The sequence below is a fragment of the Eublepharis macularius genome, chromosome 14 (assembly GCF_028583425.1).
Source record: "Eublepharis macularius isolate TG4126 chromosome 14, MPM_Emac_v1.0, whole genome shotgun sequence".
NCBI lineage: Eukaryota > Metazoa > Chordata > Lepidosauria > Squamata > Eublepharidae > Eublepharis > Eublepharis macularius.
In genome coordinates this window covers 56,451,545-56,466,395 of record NC_072803.1, presented here as the reverse complement: position 1 = coordinate 56,466,395, position 14,851 = coordinate 56,451,545, and the positions used below count along the sequence as shown (strand labels likewise).

The 14,851-nt window shown below is 46.7% G+C and overlaps 1 protein-coding gene across 1 annotated transcript; it reads left to right on the top strand.

Annotated features, from left to right (window-relative positions):
• Positions 1 to 64: 64 nt before the first annotated feature.
• LOC129341911 (enoyl-CoA hydratase domain-containing protein 3, mitochondrial-like) lies at positions 65 to 5,260 on the top strand. The gene is made up of 3 exons (XM_054997268.1): positions 65 to 223; positions 1,468 to 1,494; positions 4,410 to 5,260. The coding sequence occupies exons 1-3, from the start codon at positions 65 to 67 to the stop codon at positions 5,199 to 5,201; spliced, it is 978 nt and encodes a 325-aa protein (XP_054853243.1). The 3' UTR covers positions 5,202 to 5,260.
• The last annotated feature ends 9,591 nt before the right edge of the window (positions 5,261 to 14,851 follow it).

Below are 14,851 nucleotides of genomic sequence, written 5' to 3'. Positions count from 1 at the left end.
GCATAAAGATGGGGCGGGTGAGACTTTCCTCTCGTGAGGGGAGGGAAGCACTCGCATCTCGACCATGTGTGGCGCCTCGTCCGGTTTCTTTGCGTGGGTGGTTGCCCCAAACCACTCACTTTCGCTTGGGAACCGGAATTGTATGCTGAGTGTCGTCGACGCCGCCGCTTTTGGGGTGACTGGAGAGAGGCTCTCCAGCCAGTCGGCGCAGCAGCCATGTTGGGTTTGGGCACAATAAGGCGGGACGGGCGTCCCTGCCCAGGCAAGAGAAGGGAGCTGGGAGGAAAACTGGCGAGGATCATCTTTACTTCTGGCAACTGGTCGTTTCGTGTCGCTTTTTAAACTCGCAGTTCTCTGGTGCCCTCCAGTGCTGGTTTCTGGGATTACAACTCTCTTAACGCCTGTACTGGAGTCCAGCGGCACCTCAGAGACCAACAAGACTTTTCAAGGATGCAAGCTTTGGAGAATCAAAGCTCCCTTCTTCAGATACAGGGAGGAGTAGAGATCACTGAGCCTAAGGCCTCTTCAGAGATTACACTCTTGAAAAATCTTGTTGATTTGTGTGCTGCTGGACTCAGATCTTGCTGTTCTGTAACAACAGGGCTACCTTCCTAAAACTGTTTCCGCACCTGGTGTTTTTCCTTCGCTGGCATCTGCAATATTGTAAAAAGTCCAGTAGCACCTTTAAGACTAACCAACTTTATTGAGGCATAGGCTTTTGAGAACCACAGCTCTCTTCGTCAGCTGGGGTTCTCGAAAGCTTGTCCCTCAATAAAGTTGGTTAGTCTTAAAGGTGCTACTGGAATTTTTACTATTTTGCAACTACAGACTAACACGACTAACTTCTTTGGATCTGCAATATTCAGTCAATCAATCAATAGTGTCCATTGATTACAAACCTTTTGTATCTTTAAAACTAGGTTTTTTAAAAAGTGTTAATTATATTTAATGTAAGAATGCACAAGTCTGTGAGTGGCAGGCATTTTAACAACAACATGCTTATAAACCCACAACAACCATGCTTATATACTGCTCTTCTGGACAGATTAGTGCCCACGCAGAGCGGTTAACAAAGTCTGCATTATCATTATCCTTACAGTACACCTGGGGAGCTGGGACTGAGAAGAGTAGTTTATCCAAGGCCACCTGCAGAGTTTATGGCAGTATTGGGAGTCGAACCTGCAGAGTGCTGGCTTGGAGCCCAGCCACTTAACCTCTATGCTACAGCAGCACTTTAGCTTTCTGGAGAAGGCTGCAGGAATCTCTGGCATCAGGAACAATAGCGAGTCCAAAGGACTAACAAACATTGTGAAATCGACTTTTGCACTTCTTAGGGTGGGTAAATGGTCCTTTCAAGAAAGCTTGATGTCAGCCCCTTCTGGGGTAGGTCGGGTGACACTGACATGGCCTGCACCACTTGGAGTTTTGAGGGGCTTGCTTGGCTCTGCCCGCTCCTGGTCTCTGCAGGACAGCAACCCGCTGGGAACTTTCCAGGTAAGGTAAAGGGCGTGCTGCACAGCCACCCCTGGCCCTTCAGGTGTGAGTCCGTGTCTAGGGAAATGAAAGAGCATTCAATGGTAGCGGTAAACCTACTGAAGGCAGCTCCATTCACAGTTCTCAGGCAGCAGGTGAATGAACAAATTTTATTTGCGGTCAGAGATCATTACAATGGCAATACATCCTTAACAGTTAATAGAATAATTAATTCCAGCATAAAAGTGTAGAAGGACATAGAAAAATACATTTAGCATTTAAAATCTTAGAAGACACATTAAAATGTGTCTAGTTCTCTAGGAACAGAAGTGATGCTAGTATTTAAAATATTGACATTAAAGTTAAAATTGTAAAAAGAGCAGGACAGACTATGTATGGCCATACTTCTTATTATGGAATTTAACCAAATGGAGACAGAATTTGGCTATTTGCCTGGAGATAGTTGAATTTTCATCAGTTAGGAGTTTCTCCAGGCAGGCCTTATTTGCCTCTGCAATTGGTCTGTCTAAGAGTGGGGAAATAAACTTGTCCCTATAGACTGGATGGAAAGGACAGTGAAAGAACATATGAATAAGGGGTTCCACTTCACCAATGGAACACAGGCAGTGGGTGGTGCCAGTCCAAAGAGTGGAGAGTAAGTATGCTGCTCTGAACTAGGGTTGCCAACTCTGGGTTGGGAAATTTCTGGAGATTCGGGGGGTAGAGCTTGGGAAGGGGAAGAAGTTCAACTGGAAGCCCAACCTGAAGGTTGACAACCCTACTCTGAACTCTTGGGAGGAAAGTAAGATTAAAAATGGGACAGAGAGGGAAGGAGTGCCCACTTGGGGTTCATTCTCAGAGCTTTGGGGCTGCGGGTTGAAATTGTAGGCTTCTTCTGGGATTTCTCTGCATGCCTGCAGCACTTTTCTCCCAGCACACTTTAATCCAGCATCTCTGTGTATTCATGCTGATCAGCACTGGATCGGCTTGGGTGCCCGGCATTCTGCACTGCACAACCTCGAGGTGGTTTCGTGTCTGCTGACAAGCTGAGCTGTGTCTGTTTGAAACTGTCATTTGTGGGGGCTGGAGCCAATGTTAATGTTTTTTTTTAAAAAAAACTGTGCATGCATCATAACTTGCAATGATGGACCCCATTCCCCCCCCCCCGTCCCTGTATTCGCTGATTGGGCTGTCCCATGCCCATTGGAGAGGCAATTGGTGGTTGAATTCTGGGGGGAAACATGTACTTTTCATTCTTGTTTCATTCTTTTCCTCCATTGCTGCTGCATTCTCCATTCTCTTCTTCCTGGTTTTAAAAGACAGGAAAAGATTAAAAGGCTGCTTAGCTTCCTCTCTCCCAGTTATAAACACATTTTCTCATTTTTTTAAGCTAGGGAAGAGTGCTTCCCAGCTGCTTTGTTCTCAAATGGCTGTGTCAAACGCTCTCTCCCTCTCTGGCTATTCATACACATCTTTGGTTTTTTTCCTCTTTGGCATTAGGAGAATCCTGAAACACACCAGTGGGTATAATCAGGAGAGTGGAAGAGAACTGAGCATAAGCTTTTTAACCCTTTCCTGGCTTTTAAAGCCAGGAGGAAGGTAGCAAATGAAGCAGCAATGTTATGACTCTTTCCTGGCTTTAAAAAATAATAATTAATGAGAGTGGATAGCCGTAGCCGGGAGGGAGAAAGTGAACGGAGCATTGGCCTTACGAACCTTCCCTTGCTTTTAAAGCAAGGAGGAAGGAAGCAAAAGAAGCAGTGGTGTTACGAATCTTACCTCGCTTTAATGATAAAAATGGCAGAAAAGGTGTTCAGAGAGCTGAGAAGGGTGGGAGTGGTTACCGGTGGACAGCCAACCAATCAGTGCCTGGGAAGAGGAAAGGGGCGGGGAAGAGATGCAGTTAGGGACTAAGACTCTCTCACACACAGGACACGACAGCGGCGACTCAGAGGCGGCTTCAAGAAAGAGTCATGGTATGTCTGCAGGGGGGAAACTCGGGGGGGGGGGACGGACAATATTTGATTCTGTGTCCCATGACTCCTTTGCATGTGCAGAATTCTGGAGATCATGGAAACGGATCATGTGGAAGGGGCCTTCATCACATGTGAACTGATGATGGGATGTGATAATCTGCAACTTTATCGTCTGGTTTGCACATAATTAAATTCCAATTTTATTTTGTTGTGTGGTGGATAGTGAGTCTCTTCAACACTACATAATCACCTTTGTTCACACTTCACACTGTTCTCCGGAATCGAATGATACGTGGAATGTTCCATTGCTACTACTATTCCATGTGGCATCACTAGATGCTGCCCAATGAAATCACCAACCCCGTGGCATTGCTTAGTGACAGTTATGATCAGCCTCCCTATGACATCATCAGTCCCATCCCATGAGTCTTAGGATTTGGGGTGCCAGAGGTCTGGCAGCCTTCCTTTCTTGACTTCTTGTAAACAAGAGAAAGGGATATGCTCTAAAATTAATACCAATAAACTGATGAATAATAGCAAAAAGTCCAGTAGCACCTTGAAGACTAACCAACTTTATTGTAGCATAAGCTTTCGAGAACCACAGCTCTCTTTGTCAGATGCATCATCAGAGCTGTGGTTCTCGAAAGCTTATGCTACAATAAAGTTGCATCTGATGAAGAGAGCTGTGGTTCTCGAAAGCTTCGTCAGATGCATCTGACGAAGAGAGCTGTGGTTCTCGAAAGCTTATGCTACGATAAAGTTGCAACTGATGAAGAGAGCTGTGGTTCTTGAAAGCTTATGCTACAATAAAGTTGCATCTGATGAAGAAAGCTGTGGTTCTTGGAAGCTTATGCTACAATAAAGTTGCATCTGATGAAGAGAGCTGTGGTTCTCGAAAGCTTCGTCAGATGCATCTGACGAAGAGAGCTGTGGTTCTTGAAAGCTTACGCTACAATAAAGTTGCATCTGAGCCGCGCCTGGCAAGCGGGCGGCATCAGGAACGTCGTCTTGAGCAACCCTCAGCGAAGAAATGCTCTCTCGCTCGCCATGCTGAAGTCTCTCCGCGAGGACCTTCTGCGTGATATCGACAGCCTGGATCTACGAGTCATTATCATTTCAGGCGAAGGACCTGTTTTTTCCTCAGGACATGACTTAAAGGAATTATCTCCTGAGACAGGCAAGAAATATCACCTGGAAGTCTTCGAGACCTGCGCTGAACTCATGACCTTGCTTTCAAAGCTGCCGGTGCCTGTAATCGCCAAGGTCAATGGCCTCGCCACTGCCGTTGGCTGCCAGCTGGTGGCAAGCTGTGATATCGCTGTGGCAGGTGAGGAATCCAGGTTTGCCACCCCCGGAGTAAACGTTGGTCTGTTCTGCTCAACGCCAGCTGTGCCCGTGGGGAGATCTCTCCCTAGGAAGGTGGCCCTGGAGATGCTGTTCACAGGAGAGCCCATAACGGCTCGGGAGGCACTTCTTCACGGACTCATCAGCAGGGTGGTACCCGCAGAGAAGCTGGAAGACGAGACGCTGAGAATCGCCCACAAAATATGCGAGAGCAGCCGGTCTGTTTTAGCTCTGGGGAAAGCCGCCTTTTACAAGCAGATGGCTCAAGACGTTGACACGGCCTATAGGACGACTTCAGGGGTCATGGTGGACAATCTTGCCCTGGAGGACGGACGAGAAGGGATCGAAGCCTTCCTCTGTAAACGCAAGCCTGTCTGGTCACAGTCCGGACGCAAAGGATCCCCGTGAGCTTCCTATGGGACAAATCACACTCGAAAGCCGCATCCAACAATAAACAGGGTCTAGGGGGTCTCCCAAGCTGGTGCCTTCTATATGAAAAAAAAAAGTTGCATCTGACGAAGAGAGCTGTGGTTCTTGAAAGCTTATGCTACAATAAAGTTGCATCTGATGAAGAAAGCTGTGGTTCTCGGAAGCTTATGCTACAATAAAGTTGGCTAGTCTTAAAGGTGCTACTGGACCCTTTACTATTTTGCAGCGACAGACTAACACGGCTAACTCCTCTGGATCTGATGAATAATGATGTTAGTAGTACATTGAGGAGCATGCAGAAGAAATAGCAGCAGTTGAGGCAAGAAGAAGCATGGGGGTGAGGTGTTTAGATCTTGATTTCCCCCCCTTTCAAAGACACCTTGATGCTGTCAGGAAAGACGAGGAAAGGCGAGGAGCCCTCCTTCGAAAGAGCCACTTGGAATCTCCCAAGCAGAGTGTGAAGACGATGGCTTGCTTCCATCTTTCTCAGAGGTTCACTGCTTCTGAACACGGAGGTTCCATTTAGCCTTCATGGCTCATAGCTGCTGCTAGAACAATCTTCCATGAATCCCCAGCTCACTTCTCCCACACCAATGGGTTGGTGCTAACCACAATGCAGTTGCGTTGCCCAAACTATGTAATCATCACAGCACCATGGTGGGGATGTGTAAGCCAGGGAGGGGGGGTATGGCACTGGCAACGAGGGTGAGTGAGACTGCCGGAAGGCATTGGAGGGCAGGTGCTTGGCACTCTTCTGATGGGCATGGAGCCTGGCCAGCTAGGAGAAGGCCCTTTGGCAGACTTGGCACTTGTATGAGTGCTCACCTGTACGGAGGCGCACGTGGTTGAGAAGGGTGGAGGACTGGCTGAAGCAGCAGCTGCAGGTACAGCAGACAAAGGGCTTGTCCAGAGTGCAGATGTGCGTGTGGGACCAGAGGTTGCCGCGCAAGTGGAAGCCCTGATGGCAGAAGACACAGCGCATGCGGCCGATGCTGCTGGCACCTGCTTCTGCCATGTGGCAGTCCTCTGAATGGCAAGAAGAGACAAAGAAAAGTCATTCCCAAGTCCCAAAACCGCAAGTCATTTCTTTCAGATGCTGCGCGATCTAACTCATTCCAGAGGCATTTAGCGTGTTTACTTAGAGCTTTATACTGGGACCTAAGCATGGTTAGACTGCTGATCCGAGCCCTATCCCTATTATGCCTGGCCTGTCTCATAGTGTAAAGGAGTTCTTTTTTAAGCGCTCTGCATTCGTGGTCGAACCAACCACTTTGAGCATGGAGTATCGACTTCACAGGCCTGTTATTTGTTAAAACAGGTTTAAGCTGGGAATTAATTTCATCAAAGATTTTAATCACATCTGTGATGTTTTGTAAAAGAGATGATCTCAGTCTACTCACTTCCAGGGATGACAAGGTATTGGATATGATGCAGTGTAGTTTCCCAGACCATTTGAGCCTCCTAAGATTGGGAATCATGCTCTCAGCAAGGTCTAGTACTGGTTTCGCTAGGACATTAACGTTGGCAGTAAGAGACAGTCTCAAAGGACAGAGATCGCTTAATGTTACATCTAAAACCTCGAAGTTAAAAACTCGGTTAAATAGATCAGGGGGAGTCATTCCCAGGGATGACAAGCTTTCCTGTTGAACTACGATCAAAATGATAATATTTATACATCCCTGACTGAGCTTCCTTCCCTCCCATTCCCCCCTTGGCTGGATGCGCACCACCAAGCCCTGGTCATTGTACTTGCAGCTAGAGGGTGCTGTGCTACTCCGGTCTGCATATCCTGCTGTCCCTCTCTTCTCAAGGGCCGCACTGTTGCCCAGAGCCACGAGTTCTGTTCACATTTCAGCAAGCACATACACATCCTGTGTGTACGTGCATAATCTCTTTGTAAGAAAGAGCCAACATGTATTCACTTGAACAATGAAACCGGGGACCAGTACCTGGATAAATATGGGGTTTGTATCACATTTTCAGCTGTACGTGCGTTACCTGTAAGATGAGAATTACTCAATACACATACAAAAAACAATCAAGTGTACACTGACTGTATGTGCGTTCACTGTAACTTGTGAATAATGTTGCAGTGCCTACAGGATGAAGAGACTGCGGCCATACCTTATTCATGAAGTTATTAATTTGAATTGTTATGGATTTCACATAGGGATCCCAGACCCCCGGTGGGGGCGGGGGATCTCCCACCCCCGCTCCCCACACCCCGCCCCCACTTACCTGAGCAGTGTGTGTGGGGGGGTGCACCTTCCTTGCGCGCTCTCCCATGGCACAGCGTGCTCCCATACACCGCAGCTGCTGGGACTGGGCCTGTTTTGGCCCAGATTGGGGCCACTGCGGGGCGCAGGAGCACTCCTGCGCCCCGCAGTGCTCAAAACGGGCCCGATCCATGGCAAACTGGGCCTGTTTTCAGTTTCGGGCCTGTTTTGAGGCACTGCGGCACCTCAAAACCGGGCCCGATCCACAGCAGAACGGCCCATTTCGGGCGCGTTCTGCAGTGCCCAGCCGCGCGATGATGTCACCCCCCCGAAGTGACGTCATTGCGCCTGTGGGGGAGTGCGTGCGCGCTCTGCGCGTGCACACACCCCTCTCCCCAAAGGTAAGTGCCAGGCCCCTGTCCCCTGCTGGGAGATTGAGGAGGCCTGACAACCCTAATTTCACAAAAGACATCGAAAGAAATGATAGTTACTAAATCACATATTTAGAATTTCTTGTAGAGCCCCATCTTAAGAGTGTGTGCTTTGATGTGTGTATGGGCATGCGCACGCGCGTGCTTTGAGACATAATAGATGCTATTGCAAGTCACCTTGGATCTAGATCATACAAAGAGCTGTCTCCCTGTTTCATCCCTGTATTGATCATCTGGGCAAATGTGCTAAGAGCGAAGTGGGGGGAAAGATAACGGGCAAGAGCAGGACATTTAATGAGCAATTCCAAGCCATGTCTGCTTTTTTATTCAATGAGGCTTTCTCCCAGGAAAGTGTGCTTAGGATTGCACCCTTATGGTGGGTTTGGAAAGGTGTTTACTCTGCTTAGGACAGGCTGGGGCCAGGACTGAAAAGGCCCTGGCCCTGGTTGAAGCGAGGCGGGCTTCCTTAGGGCTGGGGACCACCAGTAAACATTTATCCACTGATTGAAGCGGTCTCCAGGGAACATACAGGGAGAGGTGATCCCGAAGATATGCTGGTCCCAATCTGCTCAGGGCTTTATATATTTATTTTATATTTATTTATATTTCAATTTATATATCGCCCATCCCCAGGTGGATCTAGTACCGCTCAAGCCTGAATTCTCCCTAGAAGCTAAAATGACAAAAGTAAGGCTATCATACTTTGGACACATCATAAGAAGACAAGTTTCTCTGGAAAAGTCAATTATGCTAGGAAAAGTGGAAGGCAGTCGGAAAAGAGGATGCCCTAAAATGAGATGGCTTGTCTCACTCAAAGAAGCCACGTCCTCCAGTTTGCAGGATCTGAGCAAGTCTGTTAATGGCCGTTTCCACACGGCTTACCTCTCTTCGTAATGTCCCGGTAGATCACGTAAAAAACACAGAAGATAGCATTTCCTCGCGCAAGATTTGTGCAACGTCACGTGACATCGCACAAATCTCACGCAAGAAAACGCGATCTTCCGCGTTTTTTGCGCGATCTACCGGGACATTAAGAAGAAAGGTAAGCCGTGTGGAAACGGCCAATGATAGGACATTTTGAAGGTCTTTCATTCATAAGGTCGCCATAGGTTGGAGGCGACTTGACGGCACATAACACACACATACACCTCTGCATGGAAACCATATGTTCTGTCACTGAACCACAGTACCTCCCAGCGTAATTAAAGATTATAGCAGCTGTTCGCTGCTAATTTATGAACATTAGTAAATGGCTAAAGTTTTCCTTTCAAGAGTCCATTACATACAATTAATTATAAAATCTGCCAAGAAGCCAGCTGTAGAATACTACAGCTTTCTGTTTCTATTCTGCATAACAGCAATGATTTGCTCGACAACATCCTGGAGAATTTCTGCTTGAGAGATGGATGCAGTTCTGTTTGAGATCCAGAGGAGTTAGCCGTATTAGTCTGTAGTAGCAAAATAGCAAAAAGTCCAGTAGCACTTTTAAGACTAACCAACTTTATTGTAGCATAAGCTTTCGAGAACCACAGTTCTCTTCATCAGATGCATCGTTCTCAAAGGCTGACAATGCATCTGACAAAGAGAGCTGTGGTTCTCGAAAGCTTATGCTACAATAAAGTTGGTTAGTCTTAAAAGTGCTACTGGACTTTTTGCTGTTCTGTTTGAGACAACACTTGTTTCTGTTTTTGGAGTTGGGAAGTACCCCCCCTCAATATTCTGTTTGCTGAGGGTTGAACAAGAGGAGACACTGTGAAATCATAGACAGATTCTCAGATTTTTAACAGCAGCTGCCTGCCTCCCCATTCCAATCAGAAGCAGTTTTCCTGACCACAAATGTCCCCTTCCCCTGGAGCTATTTGTCTTGGTGCCCTATATTTTCCCATATGGGAAAATAGTTCTAAGTGGAGCTGGGTGGGTTGTTGAGGTTGGGGGAAATGGTGTGGGAGGGAAACAGTTAATCTTTCTTCCCTGCACCCCAAAATCTGATCTGAATCGGGGGCCCTAACCATGACTGCTATTAAGCAATTAAAAACATCTTGCCTGGTTTGTTTCTGGTGGCAATAATTTATAGCCACTGTCTACATATGTCAGATGGATTTCTTCAATGAGAAGGACTAGAAACTTGTTTTAAACCTCCAAATCTAAGCCTCTTTGTGGATCCACCTTCAGAGTCCAATACTAGAAGCTGTGCAATTAGGAGCTCACCAGAATCACAGAGGATGGTACCAGATGCAGTGCACCATTAGAATCACAGAAGACAGTCTGTTTCACTGCTTACTAGCCTGCTCAGTAAGGAGGAGCTTGTGTGCAAATATTTGGCTCTGAGGAGCATAGATTTCCCTTAGATGAACTTCTTATGAAAGAACTTCAGTGTGCTTAAAATTGGGGGCAGGGAAAGAGTGGCAGGCACTGAAATTGGGCCAAAGCACGGAAGTCCCACCTAAGAGACTAGAAGGGGCAACAGACAAACCTCAGTGGAGGCGAAAGCACATAGAGGCCGGGGTTGTGTTTCTGAATAGCTGGCTGTGTATGTTTACCAACCCTGCAAGGAGTCACCAGAAGAGCCTTAAAGTGGCCACGAGCGACGCCTGAATGTGTTGAGCACCCGGCACCAATGCTTAATGTTAACTTGGCTTTGCTTCCAACTCCAGATCTTGTGGATTTGCTCTGAGATGAAAACTCCTCGAATAATCACAACCTAAGGGACATCTTTCAACCACTGAGGGAGCTGTATTGTGAGAATAGCTGAACAGAACTATGACATTTCTAAGCTCAACGAGGAACTTATTTTCAAAAGCATTGGGAAGATCCAGGGCAAAATTTAGACTAGTGCAAGCAAATAACAAAAAGTGATTTTCCTCAGTTCTGTCTTTGGACCGAGCTCATTCCTCAGTCTGTGTGATGACTGAAACAGCGCCTGCTAACTCCGCACAACAGTGTGTCTCTTGCTGAGTCTCAGCATTGTAAAACTCAGCCGCCATAAAGCACGTTTCTAGAAAACGCTTCCCCTTCTTTCATGATCATTTGTGGTGGGGCAAGCCCTTTGCATAGCCAGGAGCCCACTGGGAGTGAAGAGCAGGGCAGGTGGAGGGGGGGGCCTCCTGGTCGAAGCCCAGATCAATGGGGTTCATGGAGCATAGAGGGGAGCCACCATAGCAAGTCTCTGGCTGTGCATCGGGTGACTGTGGTGCAGGTGACTAGCTTGGGGAGTACTCCCAGGGATAATAAAGAACACCCTTGGCTGAGAGCTAAACCACACAACATGAATTAGAGCTAAGGGCCAAGCTACAAGTGACGAATGACACTTGGGCCAATTCCAGACGGCCCCCTGCCTCGCGAAATGTCGCGCGTCGTTGCGCAGAAAACACGAAATAACGCGTTTTCTCGCACGAGTTTTGCGCAACGTCGCGCAAAACTCGTGCGAGAAAACGCGATATTTCGCGTTTTCTGCGCAACGACGCGCGACGTTTCGCGAGGCGGGGGGCCGTCTGGAATCGGCCTTGAATGGCAAGTGGATTGAGTGGAGGGCAAGCGAACAGGGAGAAATACACTTGCTGTTCAAGTGTCATTTGTCACTTGTAGCTTGGCCCTAAGCTACAAGAGATGAATTACAGGAGGAGGAGCACGTGAAGGGAGTCGCAATGTTAGCTGGGAAGCTGAGTTTTAAAAGAGATCAGAAGGCTTTGTCAATTTCCCCTCTGTATAGATAGCTGCTCAAGGGATTTGTTTTTTCCCCCTCTTAGAAGGGGAGGTGAAACTGACAGAGCCTTCCTGAGGCAAAGAGGTAATTAACAAACACTCTGAGCAATGATCTCCCTGGATCTATAGAGAGGGGGAATTGACAAAGCCTTCCAATCTCTTTTAAAACTCAGCTTCGCGGCTAACATTGCAACTCCCTTTACATGCTCCTCCTTGTGTAATTTGATTCTTGTAGCTTGGCTCTTACACAAAGATGCTCAAGTGAAGGGAGATGCAATGTTAGCCGGGAAGCGTAGTTTGAATTTCACCTCTCTCTACAGAACCAGCAAAGATCGTTCCTCGGAGGGTTTGTTAATTTCACCTCTCTACAGAACTGCAAAGCTCACTTCTTAGAGGGTTTGTTAATAATTGACAGAGCCTTCCTGGAGGCAAAGAGGAAATTAACAAACCCTCTGAGGAGCTATCTTTGCCAGCTCTGTAGAGAGAGGTGAATTAATAAACCCTCTACAGGAGGGTAGCTTAAAAAGATAAGAGTCAGCCCAGATCTCCTCAGAGGGTTTGTTAATTTCAACTTTGCCTCCCTAAGGCTCTGTCAATTTCACCTCCCCAAAGATGAAATTAACAAACCCTCTGAGGAGGGATCTCTGCCAGCTCTGTCTTTTTAAACTACCCTCCTGTAGAAAGGTGAAATTTAAACTACGCTTCCTGACTACCATTGTATCTCCCTACACTTGAGCATCCTTGTGTAAGAGGTCTTGTGTAGAGAGACTTGCACACTCTCTGCAGTGCAGGCTCACACAGCATACTCTTCTCTGCATACTATGTAACTCTGCTAGCATGAATACTAATGCTGGGTGCAATAGTAATAAGGGAGACCTTGGCCTCTGTGTCTTGCTTGTAGGCCTTCCAGGAAATCTGGTTGGCCACTGTCTGAAACAGGATGCTAGACAAACTGGATTGATCCATCATGGCTACACGTATCTTCTTGAGGGCTGCCTGACATCAATCTTCCATTATGAGAGCCAGTTTGGTGTAGTGGTTAAGAGCGGCAGGACTCTAACCTGGAGAACCGGGTTTGATTCCCCACTCCTCCGCTTGAAGCCGGCTGGGTGACCTTGGGTCAGTCACAGCTTCTAGGAGCTCTCTCAGCCCCACCCACCTCACAGGGTGTTTTGTTGCGGGGATAATAATGACATCCTTTGTAAACTGCTCTGAGTGGGTGTTAAGTAATCCTGGAGGGTGGTATATAAATTGAATGTTGTTGTCGTCGTCATCATCATCTACCTTGTTTTTTCTAGTTTCCCTAGGATCCACACCTGTGTGTGTTCAATTAATAAAGCCAAAGTGTGTACCCTCCAATGTTTCAGAGCCACAAATGGGGACACCCTTGTGCAACATCTGAGCTCTCAGCTTCAGGAACCCAGTGGTGCCTTCTGCTTAACACCACTGATATGTCCCTTAGAAGTTTTGGGTTTTCCCCCCAGTCTATACCTCAGATATTACCAGCACTACTAGGAGAACATTTCTGTTTGTGAATAAAATCATCTAGTGACCTCATTTCCTCTTAATTTCACCCTTCCTCTGGATCATGTTATTTCTTAGCTGTGATGAAAATCTCTACAGTGCCAGAAGAAAGGGGCTTCATGCTTTTGAATTGCTACTATTTTTGTTTTTGAAAGATCCAGATTTCTGGAGCTATTAATCATCTTACGGATGGTTTTAAAGCCACCAGTGTCTTTAAAAATGGAAATAAACAAAATGTCGCATGAACAAATTAGAACATCCCAGTGAGCTGATGACAAGAAGTCTAATCCATCACGCTTGCCCACATGTGTCCCATGACAACAGCGTGACAATGATTCCAAGTTCCAGGAACATTAATGCCTTTTCTTGGCAACCTCTGCGCTTACCATATAGTCTTTCATGCTGTACATAAGAGATGTATCACAAAAGCCCATTCCCCCTTTCCAGTTCAGTTTCCAAAATGTGTGTAAGCTCTTTAGAAAGTTGTGCAAGTTATTGAAAGGTATCTTTTTTCAATTATAGGAAAGGTTTTCTTCCTAATGTGAGAGAGGCGGGTCATCCTTCGAACAAACAAGCTGTGAAAGAGCCAAGGTAGGGGTTTGCCAGATGTAGTCCCAACACAATAACAATAACAATAGTAACAACAACATTCGATTTATATACCGCCCTTCAGGACAACTTAATGCCCACTCAGAGCGGTTTACAAAGTATGTTATTATTATCCCCACAACAATCACCCTGTGAGGTGGGTGGGGCTGAGAGAGCTCCAGAGAGCTGTGACTAGCCCAAGGTCACCCAGCTGGCTTCAAGCAGAGGAGTGGGGAATCAAACCCGGCTCTCCAGATTAGAGTCCTGCTGTCAGGCTATGGATGACAGGATACAGCAGATAGATCCCTGGACCATTGCAGCAAGACACAAGTTCTTGGTCAAATGGCTTTTATTCAGAAATCAGATCATTTCCATATACATGTCCAAAGGACTATTTAGAAGCAAGGTAGACATCTAAGCAGCAAGAGTAGAAGTTGATAGGAATGACATCATGTGAGAAAAACTTCTCTTTTAACATAACGCTTGCTCCTCCCCACCCCCCCAACCATAAACAAGGCTTTGGCGCTCTCCTGGTGTGAGAACATTCTACATATTTGTGATATCAAGTGAGTTACTAGGAAGCAAGACATAGCACCGTCTGGGAATGAGCACAAGGTCATAAACATTGGAAGCTGTTACAGTCTACAGATAAACACCTGTGAAAGCCTGAGAAATAGTTATGACTCTAGCAAAGTGATATCGAGTTACAGCAGGATACATTTTGTTCAGTATAACAGAATCAAAATTGGCATGGATGGGACTCAGACATGACACCCGCGCTCTTAACCACTACACCAAACTGGCTTTCATGGTATGTAACCAAGGATGTAGAGCTTCTTCCGTTCCTGAAGGAGCTGATGTATTTCCAGGTGGAACTTCAGACAGAGAAGAAATAGTATGGAGATTCTCATTCTCAAGAGAAACACTTCCAGTGTTTTCTCCAAGCCCAAACATTTTACAGAGCAATCCTCAGAAGAGTTACTCCAATCTATGCCCATTGAAGTCTGGAGTAACTCTTCTTAGGATTGCACTTTTAGTGTCTCTAGCAGCATTCAGACATGACGTCAAACAGAAGTTTGTCCTTGATGGGCATAAACGCAGTTTGGGCTGTACAGGTGGGCAGGAGCAAACATAGGGACGGGTTGGCACAAAGACCAAGATGTAAAAA

Coding starts and splice junctions, on each gene's coding strand:
- LOC129341911 (XM_054997268.1), top strand. CDS start 65: ATGTGTGGCGCCTCGTCCGGTTTCTTTGCGTGGGTGGTTGCCCCAAAC. Junction 224..1,467: donor CGGCGCAGCAGCCATGTTGG/GTTTGGGCACAA, acceptor TGGTCTCTGCAG/GACAGCAACCCGCTGGGAAC. Junction 1,495..4,409: donor ACCCGCTGGGAACTTTCCAG/GTAAGGTAAAGG, acceptor GCTACAATAAAG/TTGCATCTGAGCCGCGCCTG.